Raw genomic sequence first — 17,693 nt, forward strand, 5'->3', positions numbered from 1 at the left:
AAAAAAAGAAGGCCCTCTCTTTCATAGCACCAAGAGACCTGCCTGGTAGCTGCCTAGAACAGCGGAGAGGTGCTTGGCTCTCACAGCTCACTCCTTCTGTTCCCTAGAGCCTCCCTAACCCAAGTCTTTCTCTCTCTTTCTCTACAGTCCCACCCCCTGTACCTGTGTAACGCCAGTGATGACGACAATCTGGAGCCTGGATTCATCAGCATTGTCAAGCTGGAGAGTCCCCAGCGGGCCCCCCGCCCGTGCCTGTCACTGGCCAGCAAGGTAGATTCACACTTGACCCCACACATGCTCTGAACTTCGCTGAGCTTCAGGCTGTGAGAGGCCTTTGTGCTGCCTGTCCCCTTGTCTCCTTGGAGTGATATGTCCAATTCACTCAGGTTTTCCTAACCCATGACTGGTCTGAGAGGTGGAAATCCAGGCCTCCATCCTTTCCCCAGCAACCATCTACCAGCAGAACACTTTGACTGTCATCCAGGACATGTGCTGCACCCCATCTCCTCCCCCATCACCTGGGAGTTCCTAAACCCCTTCCCCTGCCCAGCATCAGAGTAAAGAGGGGGTCTGTTGGAGGGTTATTCCATCTTTCGTAAATATTTACTGAGCACTGTGCAAGAAGAGCAGAAACAGAAGCCATTGCTCCTACCTTTAAAAGTTCACACTCTTCCTCTGAGATTGCAAAGTGGTGGCCCCACATTTCCACAGGGCACCATTGGCTGGAGCTGGCGGCTGCTGCCTTTCTGTAGCTGTGGCTCTCTGGTTCACCATGTTCCCCACTGGCCTGCTACCTCCAGGGCCCTGTAAACGTTTGCATCCATGACCCCTACTTTAACTTAGTTACTGTTTTCTGTGTGCTTACCATGTGGAAGGTGGGACATGGGACAGATTCTTTATACATATTACCTCACTTGCTTTTCACAACAATCAGGAAAACTAGACATTATTATTCTCTATTTGATGTATGAGGCAAGTGAGGATCAGAAAACATAAGTAACTTGCCAGGGTGACACAGCTAGGAAGGGGTGGAGTTGAGATTTGAACTGAGCCTTGTTCACTTCTCAAACTTAATCTCTCTGCTCTGTTGCCTCCCATTATGGCTGGAAAAACTGAACATATGTGAAAAGATTCTCATGGTGACATAAGCCAGAGTGTAGTTAGATTGTGCGTGACACAGTCAGGTGGACTTGGGGGAGGGGTCCTCTTCCCAGGGGTGGTGAAAGAGGAGCGTGACAGCCCAACCTGTGTGCCTGCTCATTGCACTCAGGCCCAGATCCCCTGGGAATTTCCTGATCCTCCTGAGAGCTGGGGAAATCGAGCCTTGAGTCTCAAGGAAACAGCCTGGGTTCTTACCTGATCCCATGGGGGTGGGGATATGGCAGGATTCTGAATGTGGTGCCCACAGGTAGGTGAAGATATTCTCCCAGCCTGGCCATGCTGATGCCAAAGGGGGCTCCAGGGGAGGTGGGAAGCAGGGGCCAGGACATCCCTGGAGGCGCTGGAAAGTGTGGTATTGCTACAAGGCTGTGAGGGTCCTTTATGGCAGCAGAATTTTGTTAGGCTGAAGCTGCCCTACTTCTGGATATTTCATTTCTGTTGTTTTACAAAATGTGGGAAAATGTCATTCATTTATTCATTTAGCAAATGAGTGCTCAGAGTTAGGTAGTGTGTGAGTGTGAGTGTGAGTGGAGTGTGTGTATGTGTGTGTGAGAGAGAGAAAGAGAGAGAGAGACGGGGGAAGAAGGGTTCAGAGAAACTCTGCTGTTCTACAGCAGTGTGCGATTTCACATACACGTGAACACTTGTCAGCCTTAAGGATGCATCCACAAAGGAGGTTTTCCTCTCATCTCGTGGAGGACCACACTCCTGTAGGAGAAATGAGACATGCGCACAGACTCTGGGAAGCAAGGAAAATGTGGTCAGTGCTTTGAGCACCCACCCCTACTTAACCTTGTTGGGCCTTCGTTTCCACCACCATCAACTGGGACTTTTATTTCCTACCCCAGTGATCACTGTGAGGATGAAATAATGTACGCCAAGTGCCAAATAGTGCCTGAGCTAAAACAAGCACAAAACCAAAAAACCATGGGGTTTAGAAGAAACACCTTGGCTACTGCCCTGTGACCTCTTTTCTTTTGAGGCCTCTGCAGTCACAGCCTCCTCTCACGCTCACTCCTCGGCTTCTCCTCACCTGGCCCCCATCACTCGAGTACCCCATTCTCTAGTGGGAACTGCTCTAGCCCCGGGCTCTCCAACTGGTCTGGTCCAGAGCTTCCCTCAGGTCTCATCCTTTGACCTGTGCCAAGTGGCTCCAACCTGGGATCCCCTGGCCCAAAGGAGGTCTGTGAAGGTAGTAATGTGGGTCTTTGAGCTACTTCCAATATTTCAGAAGTCCCACAGGCTTGACTAAAATACTCATGTCTGCCTTTGGTTGGAATTCTGTCAGTTCAGTGTGTTAACACAAGTTATCTCATAGGAAAAGGAATTGTATGTAATAAATGCAGTTTGTTTGGTAAAACTTTTTTTTTCAATATGGAAAGGTGGGTCCTTGATGAGGAAAGTTTGAAAATAGCTGACCCCGATCAGCTCTGCTCTGGCATATTGATTAGTGTCGGTGATGCCATCACCATTGACAGAGCCGGGGCTCTGGAGCCAGACAACCCTGGGTCTGAAGCCTGGCTCATTGACTGCTCCTCAGTTTGATCTGGACATTTTAGCTCACCTCTCTGAGCCTCTGTTTCCTCATCTGTAAAAGGGGAATAATAATGGGACTTACATCATAAGGTAGTTATGAGGATTTAATGAAACAGTACAGATAGACGCTCTTAACCCTATGCCAAGCACATAGCAGTCACTCAATAAATGATTGCAGTTATCACTATTGTCATCATTGGCATCATCATCCCATATTTTTATAGTTAACAAGGTTGGTTTTTTTCTCTCATTCTTATCTCTCTTGATCTCTGAAACCCTCACCATAACTCTTCTGGACTCTTCCATTCTTTCACCATCACCACCACCCCCTCTCTATCCAGTGACCCAAATTGCTTTCTGTTTCTTTATTAGCAACTCCACAGCCATCCTTGTGATAAGCCAGGCCCTTATCACCTCATGCTTGGAGTAGTGCAGTGGCTTTTTGCCTGGTGGCAGCACCTGGCGCTGGAGGCAAGCAGATGGGTGCAAGCCCTGCCTCTCTTACCGTAAAGACCACAACTTGGTAACTAGGCACTTGGAAGGCCAAAGTCCTGGGTAGGAATCCTGCCTCCAATGCTTATCAGCTGTGTGACCCTGGGCAAGTTATTCAGTCTCTCTGAGCCTTGGTTTCCTCAACTCAAAAGTGAGGCTGATGACTGTCTTGTAGAGTTGTTGTGAGAAGTAAATGAAATCATATATGCAAAGCACATAGTAATAGCTGACATAATAGTAACTAATAGTTAAGGAACACTTGCCATGTGCCAGGCACTATTATGAGGCTTCACATGGATTAACTTAAAGTCCTCAAAACAACCCTATGAAGTAGGTCCTATTGTTATCCCCAGCTTACAGAAAGGAAAACTGAGGCCAGTTAAGTAACTTGCCCAAAGTTTCACAGCTAGTAGTTGGTAGCAGATTCAGGACTCAAACCTAAGCAGTCTGGGCAGAGTGGGTCTCAATAAAGGTTATATCCTTTCTATATCCTCCTACCCTTGCTTTCAAACCCAGATGAACCCCTCCTCTTCTATTGAATCTTTCCTGACTGGCTCAGCCCCGCTAGCCCACTAGGAGCAGAAATCCCTTCCTTCTGGCACACTGCCAGGGTTGCTGTCCATGCTTTCCGCACCTGGTTTCATGGAGTTGCCTTGGTGGGAGGGGGAAGCCAAGGGTACATCTTACCCCCACCCCCACCCCCAAGCTCAGCTGACTTTTATCTGTTTTGTATATTGAAGATTTGTGTCAGGTTGTGTGTGTGTGTATGGTGGTAGAGGGAGTGGAGGGAATAGCTTTTTGCAGTGAAAAAAGGTTTGGAAACTCTGGTCTGTTTCATTCATTTGTACTCTAGAATGTTGTTATCAGCATTATAATTTTATGTATATGCCTTGCCTCCACAGCTAGATTAGGAGTTGTTCTGGAGGGCCTGGCCTTCCCTGGCTTGGTGCCCTGGGTACAGTAGGTGCTCAATTTTCGATGAGCAGGAGATATACAGAGACTGTCACTGTGTCTGGAGAGGAAAATCTGAGGCCCAGAGAAGTGCATAGTGTAGTGTGGAAGTCCTGAGTGTGTGGGCTCCCATTGCTAGAGGCTGTGGGCAGCCTTGCTTTCTGCCCCTAGGGGGCTGGCTGACTCTGCAGCTCTCAAAGAGGTCTCTGCATTGTCTTTCTAGGGAAGACCTGCCCACCTCTCTGCCTTCCAGATTCCAGTCTCCGAAGAAGTGCTTCTTTTTCTCCCTCCCTCCTACTTTCTTGGGTGCAGGTGGACTGGAGGGAAGCATGGATAGCCCCAGAGTGGGCTGCCATCTGGTCCCAAATCTTGCTTCTTGATTCCTAGAACTCTGGACACAGGCACCCACTGCCTGAAAGTCCTGTTTGTTTCCCCTCTTGGCCAACTCGCTCACTTTGATCACTTTTACAACTTTGTAATTATGGGCTGTAATGGGCTGGGGTGTTTGAACGTCAGGGTAATTACTTTCCACTGTTCCTACTCCAATCCTTCAAAGGGAGCAGGGTGGGGAAGTAAGAAAATCTCTAGAGAAAGAAGTCTGTACCCTTTCCTCACGCTCTTCCAGGCCGAGCTGGGTCCAGGGTCTCATTCTGGGGATGACAAACATGAGGTCCTGGCAGCATAGAGGACCCAGGAATCTCAATTCTGGGACCACTGGGTGACTTCCCCACCCCTTGACCAAGTCCTGGACTATGAGATTAGCAGTAGAAGTCCCCTCCCTTTCCCCTGGGGCTGCTCCCATAGCCTGGGTTGGAGGGCTCTGAAGATTGGAGAGCTTCTTTTTGCCTGGGGTCGCCTAGGTGGGGTGGACTTCCTGGGAGTAAGTGGGTGAGAGGAGGATGAAGGCCGTGACCTTTCAATTTCTCCAGCAATTTTATTCTGGAGTCCTGTGAATTTCCAGTCAATTAGCCTGGCGAGCCTGGGCCTGGGCTGGGCCTGGGTGCTGGTAGAGGGCCCAGCCCAGCTTCTGTTGGGGAGGGAGGGAGGGAAGTGGGAATTTACCCTCCTGACCAAAACAGGGCCCAACTTGAGTGTCTCCACCACCCTCCCGGGCTCCCCTGCCTGCAGGCTGCCGCTTCTGAGGGGCCCCCTGGCCCCCTCTGCGGCCTGGGGAGTGGGGAGCAGGGAGCGGGGAGCAAGGAGCCGCTCCCCTGGCTTGCCTGGCAGGAGACCTGCCCCAACAGGCTCTCCCCGGGAAGGGAAGCGGAGATCAAAGCACTGAGAGTGTGAGTAAGCCCCTGCACTGGCTCCTCTTCCTGCCACCACCACTTGCAGAAGGATTAACTCTTTCAGTGCCTGCAGAAAGGCCTGAAGACTCGGCAGGCCCCCTGGGCCGAGGTCCCAGCCTGATGCCATTGCAAGATGAGCCTCTGCTCTAGGGAGGAAGGCTGGGGAGTAGCTGTGCTGGAAAGGGAGACCTGACACCAGGCGGGGAACAGTGTCTGTCTGTTGGTGCTTTGCCCGTGTGCCTCCACCCCACCCTCGGCTCTTATCTCCCTTCTCTTACCCCACACCCAGAGCCCCTAGATTCCTGCTTTTTGTTCTCTTTCTGGCTCTGCTGTCTGCTCTGCCTGGTTGGCTAGATTCTGCTTCCCCGAGCCTGCTCTTGGAGCCTTGGTCAGCACGCATGTGCACACATGCATAGTTGTGTCCTCTTGAGAACAGCCCCTGGGGTCCCTCCCCACCTGAGTCTCTAGTGCCACCCTCAGGGACGGGATGAAGGGAGACAGCTCCGGAGGGACTCCATTAAGCTTTTTAATTGGAGCCAGAGAAAGAGTTGGCAAACTAGAATGTGGCAGGGAGAGAGAGCCCACAAGATGGGCTGAGCCTGGGGCTCTGCCCTGGGGACCTTGGGTGGGAGCAGTGTCTCAGGCTCTTGGAACTTTGCCTGAGCTGGGGGGAAGCCTGGCAGCTCCTCTAGTCAGGCAGGGCTGGACCCTGGAAAGCCCAGCTCTATTCTGAAGGAGCTCTCCACCTCTCTGTTCTCCCTCTCTCCCTCTCTGGACTGGGGACTGGTCACCACCTACTCCCTTTGGGGTGCTGGTCACTCCCTACTCTCTGTTCTCACACTTCTTAGTGAAGGCAGACTGGTGGAACCCTGAGGGCAGAGACTGTGTCTTATTTGTCCTTAGCCCTAGAGCCTAGTCCACCACCTGACACCTACTAAACCCTTGTTAAGGGTTTGCTCCGTTACAAAAGGGAGGACTCAATGTTATCCTTGAAGGCAGTGGAACCTGGGTGAGCTCAGGGCAGAGCAGGGGATCCTAGTCCCACTGACCCCTTGCATGTGTCATATGTGTGAGTGTGCACAGATGTGGTGTGTGCAAAATCCTAGGGAGGGATGGATGTGTGAGAGGGTGAGGCCGGGGCATAGATGGGCTGTATTCTTCTCTGACCCCAGCCGGATCTCTGCTGTGTGTCTCTGCAGGCCCGGATGGCAGGTGAACGAGGAGCCAGCGCTGTCCTCTTTGACATCACTGAGGATCGAGCGGCTGCTGAGCAGGTACCCAGAGACACTAGGGTGTTTGAGGAGGGGGCTGGACAGAGGAGGATGAAGTTACCAGGGGAGGGAGGAGTGAGGACACAGCAGCCCTTGTGGGCACTTTTCCTCCTGCAGCTGCAGCAGCCCCTGGGGCTGACTTGGCCAGTGGTGTTGATCTGGGGCAACGATGCTGAGAAGCTGATGGAGTTTGTGTACAAGAACCGAAAGGCCCATGTGAGGATTGAGCTGAAGGAGCCCCCAACCTGGGTAAGCACGCCAGATCTCCAGACCCTGACCTAGCACCTGCTCTCACCCTCCCTTTGTCCTGTGCCAACTCCCACCAAAGCCCTTAGACTCCTGGACCTAAAGAAACCTTAGAGACCCTCTAATCCAACTTCATCCACCAGCTGTGTGCCTCTGGGTAGGTTTCTTCCCCTCTCTGGGCCTCATCTGCAGAATGAACAGATTGGGCCAGCTGAGTTGTAAAGTTTTTTTCAGCTCTGTGGTTTCATGGCACAGAGGAGCAGACCCAGAATGAAACCCTGGCCCCCTAGCCCTCTGACCCCTGGCTGGTGTTTCTCCACTGGCTAGGAAACTCACCCAGCTGTTCACTGGGCAGCTCCCACCTTGCAGAGGGGTCCCTTTCCCCTTTTCCCTAAGCACACAGGTCTTCAGATGGTACCTGTCACGGCTGACATCTGGTGGACCCTCTCCTATGAGTGTCCATGGGCAGAGAGGGACCACCTGGCCCCACCTGCAGGTCCCTCCCCACCTCATCCCCTCTGCTGGAAGACTCAAGGGGACCTCCAGCTCTCTGTGTGTCTCCTGGGCTCCTGTGTTCCTCCCAAATTGGCCCTGCTCCTTCCAGAAGTATGATCTTTTCCCTCTCTGCTCGCTCCCCAGCCAGATTATGATGTATGGATCCTCCTGACAGTGGTGGGCACCATCTTTGTGGTCATCCTGGCTTCAGTGCTCCGCATCCGGTGCCGCCCCCGCCATAGCAGGCCGGTGAGCAGAGTGGGCTCCCTGGTGGAGGTGGGCGTGTGCATGTGTGTGGGAGGGTGGGGATCAGGAAGGGAAAACTGAGGAAAGAAGGTGCCTTTATGCCCACTAAACAGTTTACATCTAAATACCCTCGCATCTGATTGTTGATTTCCAGCAGCCTCTCTCCATAGGATTGCTCGTTCGTTCATTCTTTCAACAAATACAGTGAGCTCCTATCATGTGCTGGGCACTGTTCTAGGCATCAGGGATAGCACAGGGAACAAAAAAGACAAAAGACCCCTTCCCTCAGGGAGCTTTCCTTTTAGTGGGACGAGACAATGAACAAAATAAATAAGTAAGATATATAGTGTTTTAGATGGTGGTATATGCTAGGGAGAAAAATAAAATAGAAAAGGGGAGAGGAAATGCCAAGGGGACAGGGTTAATTTTTAAAAGCAAGGCCAGGGAAGGCCTCATTGAGAGGATGACATTACAGGAAAGTCCCTAAATGGGTGACAGGGTGACCTCTGCACATATCTGGGGAGAAAGTGATCAAGGTGGAGAAAACAGTAAGGGTAAAGGCCTTGAGGCAGAAGTGTGCCCATTGTGTCTGAGGAACAGCAAGTAGGCCATGTGGCTGTAATAGAGCGAGTGAGAGGGCAGAGCGGGAGGTGAGGACAGACAGCTCACCGGGGCCCAGTTGTACCGGACTGTTTAGGCCATTGTCAGGACTGGGTTTTTTACTCTGGGTGAAATGGGAGCCACTGGAGGGTTTTGAGCAGAAGGAGTGCCATGATCTAAGTTTTAACGTGATTGTTCTGCCGCTGTGATGAGATTAGATTACAGGGAGGCAAGGCTGGAAACAGAGAAACCAGCTCAGAGGCTGCTATAGGAATCCAGGTGACAGTAATGGTAACTTGGATTAGGGAGTAGCAGTGAAAGTGGTGAGAATTAGTTAGATTCTGGGTGTAGTTTGAAAGCAAAGCCAACAGGTTTACTAAAGGATTGATCATGGAGTATGAGAGAGAGGAGTCAAGAATGGCACTAAGATTTTTGGCCTGAGCAATTAAAAGAATGGAATTGCCATTTACTTAGATGGGGAAGACCTGGGGGAGGATAGGTGTGAGTCTAGGGGTGGTTAATGGGATTAGGAGTTCAGTTTGGGGCATGTTAAGTTTGACATGTCCATTAGATATCCAAGGTGAGATGTCAAGCAGGCAGTTGCTTGACAAAAAAAGTTTCTCTCATGAGTCATCAAAGGAAGGAAAGCTTAATAGTATGAGTAGGGAAGTAGGGTGGGAGGGCTTGGCCTGCTTGGCAGAGCCACGTATGAGCTCGAAGGAGACAAACTGCCAGGGGAAGTCAATTGGCCATGTGATCTAACTGGGTGACTGGGAACTGAGTACAAGCTGGGGCCAGGGGTGAGGGGAAAGGAGCCCTTGCCCCATTCTGAGCCCCACCGCTCTTCCTAGGATCCCCTTCAGCAGCGAACAGCCTGGGCCATCAGCCAGCTGGCCACCAGGAGGTACCGAGCCAGCTGCAGGAGGGTCCGGGCTGAGTGGCCAGACTCAGGTAGCAGCTGCAGCTCAGCCCCTGTGTGTGCCATCTGCCTGGAGGAGTTCTCTGAGGGCCAGGTAAGGCAGGACTTGTGGTGCACCTCCATGACCAGGCTGGGGAGGGAGGCTGGAGCTGGGGGGAGGAGGCACTTAAGGCTGGTGTGGGTGCTCTGGCTGCATCTGTGTTCTGTGTATCCTGCATGGGGCAGAGGTAGGGGATAGCCCTGAGGTTTGGTTGTTTTCCTGGTCTTCTAGGGAAAGAGAACTATTGAGCGTGTACCATGTGCCAGGCTCTGCAATGGGTGCTTTAGATGCATCATCTCATTTTAGCCTCATGACAGTAAGGGGTGGGGATAGATTAGTTTTTTATCCTCATTTTACATCAGAAAACTGTCTGTTAAGAAAATTGCCCTGGGCCAGCCCTGTGGCTTAGCGTTTAAGTGCACTCGGCTGCTGGCGGCCAGGGTTCGGACCCCAGGCGCGCACTGATGCATCGCTTGTCAGGCCATGCTGTGGCGGCGTCCCACATAAAGTGGAGGAAGATCAGCACGGATGTTAGCTCAGGGCCAGTCTTCCTCAGCAAAAAGAGGAGGATTGGCATGGATGTTAGCTCAGGGCTGATCTTCCTCAAAAAAAAAAAATCTAAAAAACAACAAAAAAAGAAAATTGCCCAAGGTCATACAGCTAAGTGGCAAAATCCAAGTCTACCCGATACCCAAGTCCATCCTTTTTCTATTCTACTATGAGGTCTTTTGCAAGTGGGTGATAGCAAGAAGGAGAGGCCAGAGGGAGTCAGGGGGATGTCCTGGCTCCTGGCCACTCCTGTAACTACAGATAACTTTGGTTTGGCCCCCCTTGTTTTCTCCAGGAGCTCCGAGTCATTTCCTGCCTCCATGAGTTCCATCAAGCCTGTGTGGACCCCTGGCTCTATCAGCATCGGACTTGCCCCCTCTGCATGTTCAACATCGTAGGTAGGAGGTGGGCCAGGGACTCCCCTGTGTGCAGGCAGATGGGTCTAGAACGTGGCTTCCCTTTAGGAAACAGTTTGCCTTGAAGCTGAGGAGAAAGCAGAACTGCCTCTATAGCTTTTGTTTTTTTTTTTTTGTGAGGAGGACTAGCCCTGAGCTAACATCTGATGCCAATCCTCCCCTTTTTTCTTGAGGAAGATTGGCCCTGAGCTAACATCCGTGGCCATCTTCCTCTACCTTATATGGGACGCCACCACAGCATGGCTTAACACGCGGTGCGTCGGTGCGCGCCCGGGGTTCTGAACCTGTGAACCCCGGGCCGCCGAAGCAGAGCGCGCACACTTAACCTCTTGTGCCACTGGGCCGGCCCCCTGCCTCAATAGTTTTTTAAGCTGTGCCCACACCGAGAGTGCCTCATTTGAGGGGAAGGGCCATTTCATTGTAGACATCTTTATTATTTAAAAAATTATTTGTATTTTAACGACAACTTTGTCGATTTTAAATTGGAGTGATTTGTATACTTATTATTCTAATTTTCTGGCAATACAGTATCCTATTCTAACAAAACCAGGATATTAGGACAATTTTATAAAAGGTGAACGTGAAGAATCTTGAGGAAAGAGAGGCTTCACCCAAAGGTGCAATATGGGCTAGACCATGGCCCTGGGTGAAAAAGCCCCAAACGGGCTGATGGGAGGAGCAGGGGTGGACATGCATAGTGGAACTCCCAGGCAGACGATCTGACTGGAAGGAGCGAAGGTGTCCCAGGGCACAGGCAGGTTAGGAATATCCTTGGCCCCCTAAACTCTGAGTGAGCTCGCAGGCTATGCAGGCTCAAATAGGTACACTACAGCCCTTCCATTCTGAATGCACCCTCCATTGGTTTGTGGAGTCAAACACCCATGCTCTTGGTTCTCTCTTCCAGAGGGAGAGTCGTTTTCCCAGTCCCTGGGACCCTCTCGATCTTACCAGGAACCAGGCCGGAGACTCCACCTTATTCGCCAGCATCCTGGCCATGCCCACTACCACCCCCCTGCTGCCTACCTGTTGGGCCCTTCCCGGAGTGCAGCGGCTCGGCCCCCACGACCCGGTCCCTTCCTACCATCCCAGGAGCCAGGCATGGGCCTGCGGCACCATGGCCTCCCGAGAGCTGCACATGCCCGGGCTCCAGGTGAGCAGCAGCGCCTGGCAGTGGCCCAGCACCCGTATGCGCAGGGCTGGGGGCTGAGCCGCCTGCGATGCACCTCACAGCACCCCACCGCTTGCCCAGCACCCCCGCGCCGGGCCAGGCCTCACGACAGCAGCGGGTCTGGAGAGAGCTACTGCACAGAACGCAGCGGCTACCTGGCAGATGGGCCAGCCAGTGACTCCAGTTCAGGGCCCTGTCATGGCTCTTCAAGTGACTCAGTGGTCAACTGCACGGACATCAGCCTGCAGGGCATCCACGGCAGCAGTTCTACCTTCCGCAGCTCCCTGAGCAGTGACTTTGACCCCTTGGTATACTGCAGCCCTGAAGGAGAGTCCCGGGTGGAGGAGACTCAGCCTAGTGTGACCTCTAGGCCTCGTTCTTTGGACTCGGTGGTGCCCACAGGGGAAACCCAGGTTTCCAGCCACATTCACTACCACCGCCACCGACACCATCACTACAAAAAGCGCTTCCACTGGCGTGGCAGGAAGCCTGGCCCAGAAACCGGGGTACCCCAGTCTAGGTCTGCCGTTCCTCGGACACAGCCCCAGCCAGAGCCGCCTTCTTCTGCTCAGCAAGCTGCCAGATCCAACCCAGCAGCACCTTCAGGGCAGCTCCCCAACTCACAATGGCCCAGAGCTGTCACAGAGTCACCCCCGGGCCCAGCTGACGTCTCCAGTCCCAGCAGCCTCTTGCACTTGCAGAAATCCAGCCTCCCTGTCCGACACCCACAGAGGAGACGACGAGGGGGTCCCTCAGAGCCCACCCAAGCCTCTCGGCCCCAGGATTTGACTGCACACCCAGCTTGCCAGATTCTTCCCCATTATGGCCCCGATCTGGCATGCCCTTGGTCCCCAGAGGCCCACCCATTGATCTTCGGACCTCCAGGCCTGGACAGGAGGCTGCTACCAGAACCCCCAGGCCCCTGTTACCCAAGTTCACAGTCAGTGTGGTTGTGTCTGACTCCACGCCGGCCCCTGGGACCACACCCACCTGGGGAGGGGCCTTCTGAATGGAGTTCTGGCACCCCAGAGGGCAGACCATGCCCTTACCCACACTGCCAGGTGCTGCCAGCCCAGCCTGGTGAGTTTTCAGGGGAAGTAGGTGTGGTGGGAAGAGGAAATGAGAGCTGGATATTACAGAATGGTTGAAGTCAGCCAACAAGGGGTTGATGGACACTGAGAAGGGTACAACAGGGGTGACATTCAAAATAGTGAACAACTGCCATAGCATAGGGTGCTGGCAGGAGCATTCTGGTTCTGCCAGGTCTTACTCCTTTAGTTGCCAGATGATAGGGAGATCTCAGGGGAGGTACCAGTGTGGCTGAGATGTCAGAAAGCACTTGGCGTGGTTTGGGGCAGCAGCTCACATGGAATTGTTTCAATATTTTAATAATTGGTACAGCTGTACCAATGTATATAGCTCAATATTAGCTTTAAATACAAAGAAGGCCAAGAAGTGTTCCTTGCCCTTGAAGAGAGTATAGAGGAGAAATAATTACTGATAACCATAATACTAGGCCATATGAGAAGAGCTAGGTGAATGAGGCAAAAAAAATAGAGATCATGGGTGGTTCCCAGCAGTCTTGTGAGTCCATAGGTTTTCTCCTGTCCCCTGGGGTAAGAGAGCAACTCTGCTTCCCTTCTAAGCTTCCTTGTTAATAAGACCAACCTCATTTTCTTGGGGGCTCAATGCATCCCTGTTACTGTATTACAACCAATGGTGATAACATAAATCAACTTTAAATTGGTATTTATTTGCTCAAATCCCTTTCCTCCTCCTCTGGAGCCCTCTACCTCCTACTCTTCCTCATCTTCTCCCATTGTGTAGATGACACAGCTCTTTGCCTACCACCCTTGCTCGGAGGACCACTCCACCGCAAAAGGGCACTGACCTAAAGGTCCTGAAATATAAGACCTCAGAGTCTAGAATCTTATAGGCGGGACCTGAGAGCTGCTATCATTCATTTCTTCCCTCCTTTTTCCTTTCTGCATTGTATGCTTGCTATGTGCTAGGTTCCAGGCTAGGCTCTGAGGACGTGGAACTTGTCAACCAGGAGATCCAGGTTTGTGGGGAGACAGGCATGCAAACAGTTATAGTACAGGAAATAATTGTTTCCATAGAGCCATGTAAGGCAAGCTTTGGCCATGTTTTGATGATTCCATTTGAACCCTTCATGTGTATACTTCCAGTGTACAGTGCTGCCGGTGCCAGACCACCACTTCCCCTCTCTCCCAAACTCAGAACTAGTTTCAATGCCTCCCTTTTCCCTGCTCCTCACATCCCATCAGTGCCAGGTTCTGTTAATTGTATCTCTGCTGGCTTGATCCTATTCTCCTCCAGGACTGATGGGCCCTGTCCCTGTCTTAGGTGCAGCCTAAAGATGGAGGCAGGAGCCTCCTAGCTCTTCCTTTCCCTCTTACAGGGCCATGATGGCAGGGCACTGCGCATCCAGTGTTATGTCCTGTAGGATCATACAGCACAGTTACCCTGCTCACCTACCCCTCATATAGCTGCCAGGGTCATCTGCCTCAAATGAACTGTCCAGAATCTTCAAATGTTGTTTCACTCACAGCAAAGAAAAATCCAGCCTGGTTTGGCCTTCCAGGCTTTAGCACCAGCTAGCTCCCAGCTTCCTTCTCAACCTTATTTTCCATTCTTTCCCTTCCCTTCTCTGCCCCATGCTTTAGCCAAACTGGGTAAACACTTCTTGCAGTTCCTGCGGCCCAGAACATTCTGCTGCCTTCCTGTTCCCATAAATCCAGTTCTTGCAGGACCAGCTCATTTATCTCCACCTTCAGGAAGCCCTTCCTGATTGCTTCACTTGGACATGATCTCACCCCTTCCTCAATTCATCTCTTATGACCCCAGTCCTGTCCCACTGACATAATTGCTATTTGCATGCACACCTTCTCTCCTACAAGGTTGTCAGGTCCCTGCTTCTTTTTTTTTTTTCTGGCGGGGAAGATTAGCCCTGGGCTAACATCTGTTGCCAATCTTCCTCTTTTTGCTGAGGGAGATTGGCCCTGGGCTAACATCCATGCCCATCTTCCTCTACTTTATATGTGGGATGCCACCACAGCATGGTTTGATAAGCGGTGCATAGGTCCGTGCCCGGGATCTAAACCCACAAACCCCAGGCCACCAAAGCTGAGCACGCGAACGTAACCACTGTGCCACAGGCTGGCCCCAAGGTCCCTGCTTATTTATTTATTTTTGGTCTTCTATTTGGCACATGGTAGCAAGCCAGATCCAAGAGTACTTCATAAATATTTATTGGGTGAATGAATGAATAGTAAGTATTGGTAACATATTGGTTGCTATATATATTTCTCTTTCTGTAGATTTGTTTTCTCTCCCCCCATGTCCCAACTGGGGCCCCTCTCAGCTTTCAATCTAGTCACCCTCTGGACACATTCCCTGTTCTTCCCTCTCTTTGGTTCCCTCCCAGCTGTACTCTCCTGCAGGTGGAAAAAGCAAGAGGCTGGCCTGACTCTCAGTGACCTCTTTCCTCCCTTTTCTCTAAATGCAGGCTCAGAGGAGGAGCTTGAGGAGCTGTGTGAACAGGCCGTGTGAGATGTTCAGGCCTGGCTCCAACCAAGAGTGTGCTCCGGATGACTCAGCCCTACCTGGCACAGAGTCCTGCTCCTGAGAGAAGAAAGGACCTCAGAAAGCACCCCTCTCTTTGCTGTACTTCCTGGAACCACTGGAAGAGGAGCGGTGATGGTGGGTGGCAGGAGGTATTGTTTCCTGCTCCCAGCTCCCGTTCTTGTCGGCAGAAAACATTTGCAGGGCAGCAAGTCTGTCCAGCCAGGCAACCAGCTGCTGCCTGTGTGGACTGGCTCCCTTGAAGGCTGTTTTTTGAGAGCAGAAAGCTAGGTATGGGTAGATAGGTGTTAATAAAGGTGCTGCTCCTTCCCTCAGCCCCTGCAGGTTGCCCTCATCCCAAGCCTCATGTTCATACCAGCCAGTGGGTCTAGATGAATGCATGACCCCTTCTCACCTCCTTCTTTGGGTGAGTCCCGCACACCAGCTTTGGCTCCTTCCGGGTAAGGCTGCTGCATCAGCAGCAATCCTGGCTCTTACCATTTTCCTTCTTTGCAAAAGGATCAGGAACATAGGTGAGCCCTGAGCCCTAAAAAGCAGGGCTCTGCAGCTTCTCTAGGCAATAACTGCCCTGGTGCATAAGGGAGGATGTTTTCCCCTTCTCGTCCTTAATTGTCAGAATCACTATATTAGGTCAGAGGGGAAGCTTTGGGAAGCCAGGGGGTGGAGTTCTGTCCCCGAGGTGGTACAGTACCTTGAGGAACCTGAGACGAAGCCTCTGATTTTCAAACTCCCTTGTCACTCCAGGAGCCCTAGTTCCTCAGGGAGCTAGGAGTGGGGGTATGGGGAGGGAATAACTCTTCCTTGGAGATCTCCTATCTCAAAGTCTCAAAGTAGGTGGGAAGAAGAAGATTTCTGCTGGACTTCATCTAGGATGAGGGAGGATGGAATGAAAGTGGAAAAGGCAGAATTAGAGCTGAACAAGGACAACAGGGAATTCGTCTCTGAGAGTTTTCTCTCAAAGCAGAGATGGGAAACAGGGGAGAACAAAGGAAAAGCAAAGTGGGGCCCTTGGGTTGAGATGGCCCGGAGGTCTAGCTTCCTAATATAAGCCATACAGGCCAGGGACACACAGGAAGGTGTGCATGCGAGAGTGGAGATGGAGCAGGAGGTCTGGCCTGGGCAGCTGGTACTGAGTAGGCAAGGGCTGAGGGGTTTCCTTAGGGTGACATTCACCCCAGGGCAGCTGGACCATTGCTGGCCCCTCTAGGATTATCCCATTTGGAATGTGAATGTGGGAGCAAAGTGGGCACAGGACCCTGCCTGGGAATCTTCTTCCCTCAAAGTAAGTGGGGAACTAGCACCTAGGCACCCACATTGGTATTTATATCTGAACCAGACAGAAAGACGCTTGAATCAGGCACTATGTCGAGAAATGTATTTATTTGCTAATATATTTATCCACAAATGCGGTCTGGTCTCATGGTTTTGTTATGTCACGACTGTCACTCAGGGTAACAACTTCATCTTCGACATTGACAGAAATAAATTATCTCTGATATCAGAGGCTAGGCTCTGATTTATGAAAAGATAGGGTAGAGTAGTGGGCTTGGCACAAGAAAGGGTTAGTAAGCCCCTAAAAGCATGGTGTAGTGAGATCAGGTGAGGAGAAAGCATGGCTGGTTTCCCGCTGTGGTTCAGTCGTTTTGTGCATTATTACTGCACTGTTTACTTCCCACTCTAATTTATGATGCTTCGGTGACTTTCTTTGTGACCCTGGGCAAATACTCTGTGCCTCATTTTTTCCACCCATAAAATGGGCCTACTTCACAGTTGTTGCAGAGCTCCCCTGAGATAACAAAGAGGAAAGTACTCAGTGATAGAGAATATCCTAACCCCAGTCCCAGAGCCCATCTGAACAAAGCATGAGACCAGCACAAGACAGGCCTGCCTTGAAGCTCGGTTTCAATTAGGAGGCCTGGTTGGGAGGATAGGGCCTGAAACTATTTATATCTCAAAGCTCCAATTCAGATAAACACAAACGACTGTGCTCTGCCTACACATGGGTTATTGTGAGGCTCAAGGGAGCCGGTGCTGTGCCGGTCTGAAGAATTCCACAGGGCCTGGGGAGGCCTTGCTCTCGTCCTCACAAAGCACATTTTCCCCTCTGCCTCTCCGGGAGAGGTTTGGTAGGGGTAATGGTTGTCCGGTGCCCAATTCTGAACCAGAGAGCAAGACATATAGCTTTCTATAGGGTGAAATTAAAAAAAAAAAAAAAAAAAATTAAAGGACACTTAATCCCCTACAGATGTTCTGAAGTAAAGGAACTGTGTCTAAATGCTAAAAGCTGCACAAAGCATAAACTATCAGCTGGAACGAGGAAACGTACATAAAAAATTTTTAAAAATAATTAAATAGGCATTTTTTCCGCCATGCGCTCACAGGCCAGCATTCCTGTGGACAGCGAATGGAAACCCTATCATGCTCCCGCCGTTAGGAAGGAGGGGGGCTTTCCTGGATTTCTTTCGTCTCCGCAGAGATAATCCAGAGGGAGACAGTGGACTCTCTGGCCTTGCGCTTTTAAAACGGGAAGACAAAAGACAATCTCGGCTGTCATCTGGGAGACTTCCAAGGGGATCGGCGGCCGGGTGCCAGCGGCCTAGATCAAATGGCCCGCGGCGCCCGGATGCCTGCCCGGGCCGCGACGAGTTCCTGCGCAGGCGCCAGCTGCGCCGCCCCTCCCCCAGGGGCCCCGCCCACAGGCCCAACGG

General features: G+C 51.6%; 1 protein-coding gene across 1 annotated transcript in view; it reads left to right on the forward strand.

The window, feature by feature from the left end:
- The window catches only part of RNF43 (ring finger protein 43), a 61,172-nt gene extending 44,778 nt beyond the window's left edge, over positions 1-16,394 (forward strand). Inside the window, exons 2-9 of the mRNA XM_014790874.2 lie at positions 148-270; positions 6,629-6,703; positions 6,818-6,949; positions 7,586-7,690; positions 9,139-9,300; positions 10,091-10,193; positions 11,116-12,459; positions 14,909-16,394. Of these exons, the coding sequence (XP_014646360.1) occupies positions 148-270; positions 6,629-6,703; positions 6,818-6,949; positions 7,586-7,690; positions 9,139-9,300; positions 10,091-10,193; positions 11,116-12,459; positions 14,909-14,952 (2,088 nt within the window). The 3' untranslated portion in view covers positions 14,953-16,394. The remainder of the gene's footprint in view (positions 1-147; positions 271-6,628; positions 6,704-6,817; positions 6,950-7,585; positions 7,691-9,138; positions 9,301-10,090; positions 10,194-11,115; positions 12,460-14,908) is intronic.
- The last annotated feature ends 1,299 nt before the right edge of the window (positions 16,395-17,693 follow it).

This window comes from Ceratotherium simum, chromosome 16 (genome assembly GCF_057802395.1).
Source record: "Ceratotherium simum simum isolate JZ-2026a chromosome 16, ASM5780239v1, whole genome shotgun sequence".
In the NCBI taxonomy this organism is placed as follows: Eukaryota; Metazoa; Chordata; class Mammalia; order Perissodactyla; family Rhinocerotidae; genus Ceratotherium; species Ceratotherium simum.